The sequence below is a fragment of the Orcinus orca genome, chromosome 21, assembly GCF_937001465.1.
Source record: "Orcinus orca chromosome 21, mOrcOrc1.1, whole genome shotgun sequence".
In the NCBI taxonomy this organism is placed as follows: Eukaryota; Metazoa; Chordata; class Mammalia; order Artiodactyla; family Delphinidae; genus Orcinus; species Orcinus orca.
This window is the reverse complement of record NC_064579.1, coordinates 18,109,320-18,123,282: the sequence shown is the minus strand read 5'-3', so window position 1 is coordinate 18,123,282 and position 13,963 is coordinate 18,109,320. Positions and strand designations below refer to the sequence as shown.

The 13,963-nt window shown below is 38.7% G+C and overlaps 1 protein-coding gene across 7 annotated transcripts in view; it reads left to right on the top strand.

The window, feature by feature from the left end:
• MTUS1 (microtubule associated scaffold protein 1) overlaps positions 1 to 13,963 on the top strand; it is a 157,491-nt gene that overhangs the window by 91,492 nt on the left and 52,036 nt on the right. For 5 of the 7 annotated variants that reach the window (XM_033400645.2, XM_004277182.3, XM_049704140.1 and 2 more), the window contains one exon: positions 371 to 409. The exons of 1 other annotated variant lie outside the window; for it this stretch is intronic. In XM_033400645.2, coding sequence (XP_033256536.1) covers positions 371 to 409 — 39 coding nt within the window. Of the gene's footprint in view, positions 1 to 370; positions 410 to 10,933; positions 11,382 to 13,963 lie in introns of those variants that run through there. One more of the 7 variants, XM_033400646.2, reaches the window with a different exon arrangement.

The following is a 13,963-nucleotide window of genomic DNA, read 5'->3' as shown; positions in this document are numbered from 1 at the left end:
TAGTCTGGGCCTTTTTGCTCTATCAGCAGTGGAATAGCATCAAGTGTGTAATACATGTATAAATTTAGTACTGTTAAAATTTGAATTTCAGCAGTTCTTGAACTGAAAAAATATCGTAGTTTGTCCTAGCATGTTTAATTTTGACAATGAATAATATCACCCTTAAACTACTATTTTGATGTTATTTGGAATATTTTATCCTTAGATATTCTAAGTATAAACTCAATAAAGTTGATTAAATCTCAGTGGAATTTCCCATCAGGAACCTAAAATTTAGGTGTTAATGGATTGTTTTTGGAAAAAAACTTAGTTTTTAAATGGTTTAGTTTTTTATGATATTTTCTATAAAACATAAATATTTCCATTTTAGGTCCTTCAAGAAAAGGTCTATATACAGCTTTGAATGCGGGTAAGTGACACCTTAAATATGGATGGAGAAAAAGAGGTTTTTTGTAAAGTTATATTATCATTACAAGTATTCAAGTGTATTTGCAGTGATTTTTTCACTAGTATGCTTATAAATATAATTTCAGGTTTGTGGCATAAACATAACTGCTTGTGACCTTGATCAGCATAGGGTTGAAACTTGGTGAGCACAATTGCCAAGCCATCTGATGCAGAAGAACGTTTTATTAATCACAGATAATTTGTTTTTTAAATAATGATATTTTTTCAGATGTGGAGCATATTTAATATTTAAAATGTGGAGATGTAGAGAATGTACTTTTTTTTTTTTACAAGAAATAAGCTATTTTAAAATTGGATAGTCTTTAATTGCTAAATACTCTCAAGATCAGGTTTTAACACCTTTAATAGTTCAGCCATTTAACATTTTTCTTTTCTTTTTTATACTTCTATTGAACAAAGTCACATCCATCTCTAAGACAGCCTGCAGCCTCACTCACTGAACCTTTGAACGTCAACTGGAAATTAAAAAGCTTTGTCTCTTGAGAAGCCATAGAAGATTCATTAAAATATAGAAGTTTCTATCTTTTCTCTATAGCTGATTAGGTCCCCATCCACTACTTGAATTCTCTTCTTTATGTATGCAGTTATAGGACAGTTGTATGGCTTCTAAGTCCACCGAGGATTAGAACAGCAAATCAAAGGGGAGAAGGGTATTATTATAACACACTGACTACAGATTATCGTGCATCGTGACAGTGTTGGCTGCTAAGGATATAAAGGTTTGCCCAAAACGAGCAAGGACCTTGTCTCAGAAAGCTTACAGAAAAGTCAAAGGACTGCACAAAAAAATATAAAATCACAAGGAGGGTTACTTGTTCCAGTGAGAGGCCTGGTTAAAGGCTATGATCTAGTGAGGGAAGCCTGGGCAGGAAGTATAAATTTGTGACCCCCTGTATATAGATAGTAATTAAAGAAAATGGGGTGGGTAACCTTAAATATGGAATAACTAATACCTTTGAGGCTCCCAAGACATGTTTGGTTTCCTTAGCTTAATAGGCAGAGAAGTGTGACCTATTATAGGCTCTTAAAGCTAGAGAGGGCCCAGCCATGCAGAGCGATTTAAATTCTAAAGGTTCGCAAGAGCCTGAGTTTGAACATGTATGTTTACCAAACTAATTTTAAAAGCCAAAAGAACTATTCTGCACACTGAGATTTTCATTTTCTTTCATTTTAAATTTCCAGCGCATCCTAATATTTAGGAGAAAAGGATAGCTAGTATGCTATAAACAACTGTATGTTAGAAAATCAGGTAACCTTTATCTGAAAGCTAGATGATACGATAATTCTGTGTTTAACTGAGAAACTTCTAGAGTGTTTTCCAAAGTGGCTGCACCATTTTACATTTCCACCAGCAATGTATGAGGGGTCTAGTTTCTCCACATTCTTGTCAACACTTGCTTTTGTCTACCTTTTTTATTATAGCCATTCTAATGGGTATGAAGTGGTATCTCATTGTGGTTTCAGTTTACATTTCTCTGATGGCTCATCAGATGTTGAGCACCTTTCAGAAGCTTATTGGCCATTTGTATACCTTCTTTGGGGAAACATTTATTCAAATCCTTTGCCTATTTTAAAATAATTTGTATTATTGTTGAATTATAGGAGTTCTTTATATATTCTGAATATTAGGCCCTTATCAGATATGATTTGCAAATAATTTTCTCCCATTCTGTAGGCTGTCTTTTCACTTTTTGATAGTACCCTTTAAGGCATATTTTTAATTTTCATGAGATCCAGTTTATCTATTTTTTTCTTATGTTGTGTATCTATTTGGCATTATATCTAAGAAGCCATTGCTTAGATACAAGGTCATAAAGACTTATGCCTATGTTTTCTTCTAAGAGTTTTATACTTTTAGCTCTTACACTTGGGTCTTTGATCCATTTTTGAGTTAATTTTTGCATTTGTTGTCAAGTAGGGGATCCAATTTAATTCTTCTGCATGTAGATTTCCTGCTGTCCCAGTACCATTTGTTGAAAATACTATTCTTTCTTCCATTGGAATGTCTTGTCACCTTTGTTAAAAACAGTTGGCTGTAAATGTGAGGCTATGTTTCTGGACTCTCTTTTCATGGATCTATGTGTCAATGCCACATTGTTTTGATTACTGTGGTGTAATAAGTTCTAAAATCAGGAAGTGTGAGTCCTCTAACTTGTTCTTCTTTTTCAAGATTGTTTTGGCTATTCTGAGTCCCTTGAATTTCCATATGAACTTTAGGGTCAACTTGTCAATTTCCATAGAAAAGTCAGCTAGGACTTTGATAGAAATTGCATTGAATCTGTAGATGAATTTCTGGAGTATTGCCATCTTTACAATATGAAGTATTTTGATTCGTGAGTATAGGATGGCTTCCTTTTTAGTTAGGTCTCCTTTAATTTCTTGTAACAATTTTTTTGTAGTTTTCAAAATACAGGTTTTGCAGTTTTGGGGGGAAGTATTTGTGTGTGACATTTCTGTGCTTTGGAAGCTGCCATGGATATTGGTCACAGTAAAGGGGCTGGTTACATAAGTCTAATATGCCTGTTTTATGAAACTTGGAAAGGCAGTCTTAATTCATGTCTCAAGTCTATGATTATATGAAATATTGTAAAGGATATTTGTTTTCACAGGCATAGTACAAATAGTCTCCAATATATATCTTCTTTCTACACACGGGAAAACTATTAGCATTAGGTATTTTCCTTTGGCACATTGTGGGACTGACATGATATCTTGTTTCCAAAGCCTACCACTGACCCTCAACATATCAGTGACCCTTGATAGGTCAGGTTACCAGAATGGCAAATTAGCAACTGATTGAGAAAAGAAATGAGCAGTATGACTCACACAGTGGTTTTGCTGGGCAAAGCCTCTAACCATGGAGTAGAAATGGGGCATATGACGGAGTTTGAGAATGCCTCCCTTCAATTCACCCTGAGTCATCAATGCTCTAATAATTGCAGTGGAAAAAGATGTATTTTAAGGGGGTCAGCATAGTGCTTTAATCTAGATTGCGGGGTATGAACATGTATTTTCCAAAAATCATAAACGTATAGCTGATGGTTAGTTATCATTACTTAAGACTAACGTAGTGTTATGACGAGCCTGCCGAGGAAAAGTCACAGTGTGTTGCCCTTCGGAGGAACAGCTCGGATGCTAAGAAGTGGTGTCCAAGCAGCCAATGACTTTGTGGGTCATGTAACCTCTTAGTATTAGCTTTCTTTTCTGTGTAATTGAAATGATTGATCACTAAGGCTTCTCCCCGCTCTGATAGCCTATGACTGCAAAGCACCTTGGCTTTCTTTATATTCTGCTTGCAACAGTCATCCTTTAGATCGTACAGAAGACATTGCCTCCACATACAAACATGTTCCTCTGAGCATTAAATTTTATGGCTTTCAGATAGGTTTTTTTGGTTTGTTTAAGCAACAAACTGGTGGAGATTAAAGTGGACCAACTTCATATGTTTTCACTAGAGTGCAATCACTTTTTAGCGATTTGCTAAGTTCTAAAAAGTTTAACATGTAGAGGTTTAGAAATCACCCTTTAGCTTTTTTAAATTTGTGATTTTAAATAAAATTCAGATAACTTTATATCCTGTTGTCACTTAACATAAGTAATCACTCTTTAATGACTATTACATTTAGCATATGCAGCGGCATTTAACTACTCTGTAATATTTGGGGTGCTTCTGCATTACATTCACAAATGATTCTCTGATGAACATCTTGACAGTTATCACCTTCAAAGTTTAGGGAAGTTTTTTTGTGATAGATTCTTAAAAGGAGTATAAACAAATCAAAACATATGCATGTTTATAGCCACTTCAGTCAACCAAGTTGCCTTCCAAAAGCTTCATATCCATTTATACAATGACTGACAACATAAAAGAGTGCTGGCATCACCATACTCTGGTCGACGTTGGGTATTATTATTTTTTTGTAATTTGGCTACTTTAATAGTTGAAAATTCTGTATCATTATTTTAGTTTTAACCTTTAATCAGTAATTTCAAAGACAGTTCCATTATCTCATAAGACAATGAAGAGGAACAGAAAGAGAATGAACTTTTCAGGCATTGACTATTGGTTGAAATCTTGGGATTGCCGCATTCCACTTGTGTCCTGACCTTGGCCTAGTTGCTAAGCCTCTCCAAAGCCTCAAATTTCTCATTTGGAGAGTGAGAATATTTTGGGAAAAATTCCCGGTATAGAGGTAATTTTGACGTCACAGAGTTGTTATATAAAAAACTCTCAGATGATAGCTGCCTCTGCTACTAGGGACAGTGATGAGGATAATCCTTTTCATTGTTCTTATGGTTCTAGTGGCTGTACTTTTAGAGCTCTATTCCAGGAGTTTGAATTATTTTAAATCCTTCAAGCAGGAAAAACCGGTGAAAGTCAAGAACCATCCTCATGGGGTCTAGCTGTCGTAATTTATTTAAAGATTACGGTGCTGTAAGAGTCTAGCCAACATTGGCTCTAAATAAAACTTGGTTTACTGTTTATAAGGAAGATGCCACACATACCATTACTATTATTGCCATGGTTCTACCACACACGAAAGCTCTTAGGAATACCAGAGCGCCAGAGTTGTACTTATCCTGCCCCTTGGTTCTTTTACACAAGATCATCAGTCTCAGGTGCCGTGGTGTCTGCCCTGGAAAGTAGGAAATGCACTGCGCCTTCCATCCCCACCACTAAATCCAGCACAGGAGGATAGGGTTGCTTTCTGTACCCCCGCTTCCAAGTGTTGGGAGATGGTTGAGAGTTGCACACCTGCTCTGAAGAGGTAATACCGGTGTGACCAGCGCTTTCTCCGGTGAGAGTAGGGATGAGGCTGTCTTTCTTTCTTTTTTTTTTTTTTTTTTGCTGTACGCGGGCCTCTCACTGCTGCTGCCTCTCCCGCTGCGGAGCACAGGCTCCAGACGCGCAGGCTCAGCGGCCATGGCTCACGGGCCCAGCCGCTCCGCGGCATGTGGGATCCTCCCGGACTGGGGCTCAAACCCGCGTCCCCTGCATCGGCAGGCGGACTCTTAACCACTGCGCCACCAGGGAAGCCCGAGGCTGTCTTTCTGTATTGGTTTATGATTATAACTCTCCTCTCACACTTAAAGAGCAAATGCTATTTTGGCATGTGTTAAATTTAGTGTTCAAATCAGGGAAAAGTATGGATTATTCCGTAAATCTTGTTGGAACAAGGACTATCATTTTATCAGGAGCTAGAGCCCTACTTCATATACTACATGCAAATATATTCCAGACTGAAGTTTTGTTTGTTTGTTTGTTTTTTGTTTTTTGCGGTACGCGGGCCTCTCACTGTTGTGGCCTCTCCCGTTGCGAAGCACAGGCTCTGGACACGCAGGCTCAGCGGCCATGGCTCACGGGCCCAGCCGCTCCGCGGCATGTGGGATCCTCCCGGACCGGGGCACGAACCCGTGTCCCCTGCATCGGCAGGCGGACTCTCAACCACTGCGCCACCAGGGAAGCCCCAGACTGAAGTTTTAAACAAAAATTAGAATGATAAGAGCGCTGAGAGTATACACTTGTATAGAAAAGGCCTTTCCACGAATGTCACAATGAAAGAATGGGTAACTAGTTATGACAACAAAAGTTTTAGACCTCCCGTTTGTCAAAAACATTCTAAGCATGGTGATAGATGTTAATTAACTATAACTAGACTTCTTGTGATCATTTCACAATATAGACAAATACAGGCATACGTCAGAGATACTGTGGGTTCAGTTCCAGACCACCACAGTAAAGCGAGTCACATGAATTTTTGGCTTCCCAGTACATAAAAAAGTTATGTTTACACTATAGTGTAGTCTGTTAACTGTGCAATAGTAGCATTATGTCTAAAAAAGGTACATATCTTAATTTAAAAATACAAAACAAAAAACAATTACAGTAGTAACAGCAAAGATCACCAGTCACCATAACAAATATAATAATAATGAAAACGTTTGAAATATTGCAAGAATTACCAAAATGTGACATAGACACATGAAGTGACCAAATGCTGTTGGAAAAATGGTGACATAGACTTGCTCAACACAAGGTTGCCACAACCTTCAATTTGTAAAAATACAGTATCTATGAAGCGCAATAAAACGAGGTTATGCTTGTATCGAATCCAAAAAAGACAAATACTGTGGAATCTAAAAGATAGAATGAATGAATATAACAAAACAGAAACAGACTCACAGATAACAAACTAGTGGTTACCAGCGGGGAGAGGACAGGGAAGAGGGACAATATCGTAGAAGGGGAGTAAGAGGTACAAACTCTTAGGTATAAAATAAGATACAAGGATGTAATTAACGTACAGCACAGGGAGTATAGCCAATATTTTATAATAATTTAAAATGGAGTTTATAAAATATGAAATCATATTTTGTACACTTGAAACTAACATAACATTGCAAATCAACTATACTTCATTAAAAGGGAAAAGAAAAAAATTAGACACAAAAAAGAAATATGAGGGACTAAGAAACATGAAAAAAGTTTACGAACATCAATTAAAATAATGTGCTGTCAGTTCTTGTCTATTTTTAAGAGTAATACCCACTATTGGTGAATGTGTGAGGACCAGGTGCCTTGTACATGCCACTGAAGGGGTATAAATTACTACAGCCTTTCTGGACAGAGACACTTTGGTGACATATAACAAAAGCCTTCTACCCTGGAATTCCATTTTTCAGAATTGATTCTAGGAAAATAGTCGATTGCCTTATTTATTGCTTTTCAGAAATGTTTAGAAGGGGGAAAATTGGAAACAGTATGAATGGTTTAAACAACAGGTGTTGTTTATGTTCACCGACATTTTAATATTTTTGAAGCCATTAAAATAACAACATAGAGGATTATTTAATGCCATGGAAAGATAAATGTGAAATTGTTAAGTTTAAGAAAACTGGTTACAGAGCACTGTGATGTACAGATAATTTAACTTTTTGAAAATAAGTTTTTAAGTTTGTTTTTATTTTTGGCTGTGTTGGGTCCTCGTTGCTATGTGTGGGCTTTCTCTAGTTGCGGCGAGCAGGGGCTACTCTTTGTTGCGCTGTGCGGGCTTCTCATTGTGATGGCTTCTCGTTGTGGAGCACGGGCTCTAGGCACGTGGGTTTCAGTAGTTGTGGCACACGGGCTCAGTAGTTGTGGCTTGCGGGCTCTAGAGCACAGGCTCAGTAGTTGTGGCACACGGGCTTAGTTGCTCTGTGACATGTGGGATCTTCCAGGCCAGGGGTCGAACCCGTGTCCCCTGCATTGGCATGCGGATTCTTAACCACTGTGCCACCAAGGAAGCCCCTAATTTAACTTTTATTTTTTAAAAAATCATACATTGAACATGTTTTTTTCCTTAGTTTTTAAAAACAAACATTGTACATGGATAAAACATTACTGCTCTTATTTTGGGAGACCAAAGAAATAAAAGGCAGTACCACTGATCTTGAAAAACTTATAATCTTAAGGGTGGGTGGAGGTTGACATTTTTTCTAATTGATTTATGTGAATTTTTGGACAGTCATTCACGATATAGCTTAGACATTCTTTTCCCTACTAAGGAAGAGGACATTATGGAAATATTGGTCTTTTTTTTTTTTTTTTTTTTTTGTGGTACGCGGGCCTCTCACTGTTGTGGCCTCACCCGTTACGGAGCACAGGCTCCGGACACGCAGGCTCAGCGGCCATGGCTCACGGGCCTAGCCGCTCCGCGGCACGTGGGATCTTCCCGGACAGGGGCACGAACCCGTGTCCCCTGCATCGGCAGGTGGACTCCCAACCACTGCGCCACCAGGGAAGCCCTGGGTACTTCTATATTTAGTATAACTAAAGAAACCACAGTGTGCACACAAGTGGTAACAGCAGATCAAATAAGTAATCAAGGAAACGTTTTGAGCCAGTTTTAAACTCTGTGCTTCCCCAAGCCCCTGAAGTATATATATTATTAAAGTAATTGGAACTATACAATAATTGCTTATTCGATTATTTAAAAGAGTGCATACATATAAAGTGTTTAGGAGTGTGCTTGGTATGTAGTATATTGTATGAGTTGGCTGTTAAGGCCCCTTTTGCTTTGGTGCACTTGTACTCAACTGCCACCAGGGGGCAGACTGTGTTTGGGAAAGAATGGAAACCCAGCTTGAGCTGTTCTTAGTCATTCATCTCAAACATCTTTTTCCGTGTGTGTGTGTGTGTGTGTGTGTGAACGCGCGCGCGCGTGTATGTGTGTGTGTGTGTGTACACTTTGCTGTACAAACAAGAACTACTCCTCTGACTTTTGACTTTTCCTTCTGACTGGCACTGCTTCTCTTTATTCTTGTAGTTCCTTGCTGTGCTGGTTTTTGTTTTGTTTTTTTTTTCTTTGTTTTTTGCCTTTGAAGGAAGAGTTCCCCAGAGGATGGGAGACACTGCAGGCCACAGCCACACAGGGCCACGTAGGGTCACTCACAGGGAGAAGCAGGGAGCCTTGCTGTGCTGTTTACAAAGATCGTTAGCAACATTACTGTTAACTCTGTGTGGTGTGGCTTAGGGTAGTTCAAGTAGACTTTCTAATGAGTATGAAGAATTGGTGGCATGTCGCTAATTTCCTCTTTTGGGTAGTCTAGGCTAAAGGATTCCCCCTTTAACCAGGATGCGTTAGAGTTTACTGTTACTTAACTAACAAAACTAAACAAACAAAAAAACTTAACAAAACAGAAAACATCCTATAGGGGGTGGTGTCCTATCTTTAATAATATCAGTGTTCAGTCTTCTGTTTATAATTTTAATGCTGTTTTTTGTTTGTTTGTTTGTTTTTGCGGTACGCGGGCCTCTCACTGTTGTGGCCTCTCCCGTTGCGGAGCACAGGCTCCGGACGTGCAGGCTCAGAGGCCATGGCTCACGGGCCCAGCCGCTCCGCGGCACGTGGGATCTTCCCGGACCGGGGCACGAACCCATGTCCCCTGCATCGGCAGGCGGACTCTCAACCACTGCGCCACCAGGGAAACCCTTTAATGCTGATTTGTATCTTAGTTTTTTAAAAACTTTATGGGGGTATAGTTGTTTTACAGTGTTGTGTTTATCTTAGTTTTTACAAGCTTTTTTTCTTTTCTTGGTGCGGGCGGGGAGGAGAGGTGCTTTATGGCAAATTAATTTGCGGAATCCAGGAAAAAGGTTGCGGTTTAATAATAACAAATTGTGATAGAGTGAAAAGGCACCACCTAAATGTAGCTTTTCTAGACTTCAATTCCTTGATTATTTGTGCTTGCATGGCCGTGGGTGCAATGTTTACAAGACGCCTTGTCTGTGCAGGAACAGGTTGTAATTTTCCCGCACCTAACCCCCGGCAGGTTGTTGGGTTGGTCTCTCGACAACCTCTGAAGTGGCAGGCTGTGGGGCGAGTGAAAAGGGAGAAGGAATTACTCAAAATTTCCTTTCCTGCCTGTCTGCTTCCCTCTTCACACCCTAAATGCTCTACAGAATTTCTTGAAGAGTAACTGCTTCCTGCACATTCTCATAGCATTTAATAGTCATTTATGGTTAACAGTTAACTACATTCATTTCTGTTACTGAGTCTTGGAAATCTTGGAAACACACATCGATCATTTTTCACACATTGTTTTCTTGTGCTTTTTAAAATTAAAAGAGTTGGACTCTTCCTGGTTTAATAATATTAGCTTTACTTAAGTGAGCATTTTGCAGGTGCAGTTTTCTTATGTCCATGCCTTTATCTTTTCAACCTCTTTTGGTTTTTTTGCCACCATATTTTAATGTGCTTTGACAAAGGACTCTATTCAAACATTTACCAGATCTCAGTTCTTACTGATAAACAATAATCACACCTTCCTGTGTTCCTAGTCTCAAAACATCAGTATCTTGAGAGGTCGCCTGATTTTGTATAATTAGTCAAGCAATAACTGGAGTCCTTAGAATACTCACTAATTTTTATTCCTCTGCAACTATTGTTACCTCTGGTAGAGAAATTGCATTAACCCTTTATTGCTGACTCGTAGTGAAGTCCTCAGAATATGAGTGTTAGAGTTGAATTTTAACCTTTTATCAATCCGTCATTAGTATATTATAGTAAAAACATTTTTTTGAAGTATAATTGACCTACAACACTATGTTAGTTCCAGGTGTTACAGTAGGAATTTTATTTAAAATTGTAATTGAGAACATTTCTTGCTTGAAGCCGTTAAAATTTCTTTGTCCAGGGTATCAGGTTTATATATAGGTTTACATGTAAAATATCTGAAAAAAATGCCCAGTGCTACTGGGCATATTCACACTAGTAGTGTGAATATAATTACAATTAAAAACATCAGAGCACAGATTACTTTAATGAAGTCTTAATTTTTTATAATTACTAAATAGATATTAGGCACTCCTCGAAGTAGTTATTTCCCCTTAAGGATCCTCCAACTCATTACAGAACCTGTGACATTATTGGTTGTTATATAAAGTGCCTAAGACCACCCACTTTCTCCTCCCCTTCTCCATCTCTGATGAAAACCATAATAAGCCCATAAGCATGTTTGGTGTGATGTCATTCAGAGGCTGCTGACTGCTGGGTCTGCTAGGAGGAGATTTTATTCAGAGGAAGAGCGTTGTTTTGGCAACATCTGGGAGTAGAGACGGAAGCCAGAAGCACTTGGATAGCTCTGGGGTTTTTCTTTTGTGCATGTACGGTGGAGTGACGTCTGGCATGTAGGCATGTTTCCTCTCGCTGTATTTCTTGGCCTTGAAGAAGGGTGCTGAGTTTAAAAAGACAGTATGTGAGAATCCACGGAGCTGGTTCTTCTGTGAAATCTTTCCACCTGCTCTGAAGACATGTTGTTGTCTCCCAAGTTCTCCCTGTCCACCATTCACGTTCGACTCACTGCCAAAGGATTGCTGCGAAATCTTCGACTCCCATCAGGGTTTAGGAAAAGTACTGTCATTTTCCACACAGGTTTGTCTTGCGCAGATCTCTCTTTACCGTTACACGGGGGGCGTCTTGATTAACTTGCAGGTGTTTATCAGAAATTTTCTAAGGGGATCGATAACTGGCGAAAGAAAGCTCTAATGAGAGAACGAGGCATAATTTGTAAAAATAAGCGGTTTTCTCTTATGTTTCAGCACATGTGTATGGTACTTTTACTGTCTGCAAGCTGATGTGTGCTCGGTTTGTTTGTTGAAAGCAGAACTGTTGCCTGGGTGCGCCCAGCTCTTTGCTCTGACACCAGCCGAATCTGGAAAAATCAACACCTGTTCAATTACATTTTACTTCACATGATTTTGGAAATAGGACACAGGTAAATTAAGACAAACAGTTCTCTTTCCTTTAAAGAAGGAGATGAAATGAGAGGGTTTCTGGAGGTTTTCATTACGTAGTTCCTCATTGAGATTGGACTAGGCTGGTTTGGTATGCTAAAAGATTTCCACGTTCTAAACATTTCTGAAATAAAACATCGTAATGGCTGTGGAGAGGTAGGAAATGAACCACAAATTAAGTTTTCCAAGCTTCATGGTGGAAACGTTTGCAGTCACAAAAGACTGCCTCTGATCTTTAATGCTTGTATCTGCTTTTTATTTTCTGTGCCTGAGATGGAAATAAATGTAGGGTATATTTTAGGCACGTGTAAACCTGTGTGTCCACTTTTAGAGGATTCATTTGCCTACTGAGGCTACCTCTTGTTTAGATATAATTGCAACTGTGGGAAATTAAGTTGATTTTATGCTGTAAAAACTGGAGTGCTATTATATTGAATTCGGGCTGGTTAGTGGTATCTGTGCTAGAATCATGAGTATGTAAATAGATGATTTGTTGTTTCCTGTGAATGCCAGCCCTTCTGGGTCTTGTTTTCCGTCTCTGTCCCCAGTGATCTTTTTCAGCTGACTGCTTTCAGTTTTCCCAGGGGCATCTCCCTGCTCTGTGGGATGACTCTTCCTCATGTTTCATAACTCGCCTTGACCTGTCACTGGAGTCTGCCAGCCTTTCCCTCTCGATCTGAGCTGACAACTGAAGGTAAATGGATAAGTCAGGAGGGAAACAGTGGCTCTGTCTCTCCCAGCCTAAATGCCACTGTCACTTTTTCAACCTTAAAGAATAAAAAGGTGAAAAATAAAAATAAAAGGGTGCCCTATATTTGCAATAATTTGTGTAATCTAAAATAGCTCCAAATGGCTTTTAACTTTTTTTGACTTTAAAAATTATATTTCTATGTTTTAATCAAAACCAGTAACACATTCAGTTAGATTTTATATTCATATATTTGTTTTCCATTAACGAGAATTTTAAAAATCTTGCAGGACACATAAGTTTTGTTTAAATGGAATAATGGAGAAGCCTCTGGTGGTTCTTGACCCACGGCACTTTAAAATATTCATACAAAGTTATCCAGCATTTAGTCATGGCTTTTAATTGTAACTTCAGAAAAAAAATCAATCCACACTCCAAGTTCAAAAGAGAATCAAACAGTACAGAAGGTTGTACAATTCCAAGTGAGCCTCTTTCTTACCCAGGCCCTGCACCCTTCCACTCTCATGGGTGCTTGTTTGTCCTTCCGGTAATTTTCTAGTCATATATAAGCCTATGCAGGTTCTTTTATATCCCTTTTTGTTTTACAGAAATGGAAGCTTACCATATATACTCGTCTATAGCTTACTTTTAAACATTAATATATCTTCGATTTTCAGGTTAACACACTTATCTACCACATTCTTTTTAGTAGTCTTATAACATCCCGTTGTTGGATGAGCCATGGGTTATTTAACCAGTCTTCCATTAGTGAACGTTTTAGGTTGTTTGTACCATTTTTGTGGAGCAGATGGCTTTCCAAGGCAACTTAAGCAAAAGGCACAAGGCTTTTATTACCAGAGTTTGACTAACTAATAGTGATATTTTGGGTACTCTTTATTTTTTTAATTTACATAAAAATATTTTGAAACATTCATTTGATTGCAGTTGTAATTTTTAGAGCTAGAGTGTACTTAGTGGTGCTCTAGTTTACCTGATTTTACACCAGGAAGTTGGAGGCCCAGAGAAGTGAATTAACTTGCCCAAGGGCACACAGTCAGTGGCAGGGATGGGACTAAAACCTGGAGCCTCTGTTAAGAATTTTTGGGTTTTTTAGATTTTTCCAGCTGTGAATTTTGCTGTAATTCTGTTAGATCTAGTGAATAGCAGTGATGGAAAAAAGAGTTTTGTGTGTGGGAAGCATTTTAAAATTATGTGAAGAATATAATTCTACTTACCCCAGTAAGAATCTTTTGTGAGTTTATCCATATTACATAACTTGAGGGTCTGAGAAATCTTCCAATTAAATAGATACTGAAGTTATCGCATTTCTTCTTATCCACATGGGCTGTGAGCAGTAGCTTGTGTTTGTATTCTTTTTTTTGGTTTTTATTTTATTTTATTTTATTTTTGCGGTACGCGGGCCCCTCACTGCTGTGGCCTCTCCCATTGCAGAGCACAGGCTCCGGACGCGCAGGCTCAGTGGCCATGGCTCACGGGCCTAGCCACTCCACGGCATGTGGGATCTTCCCGGA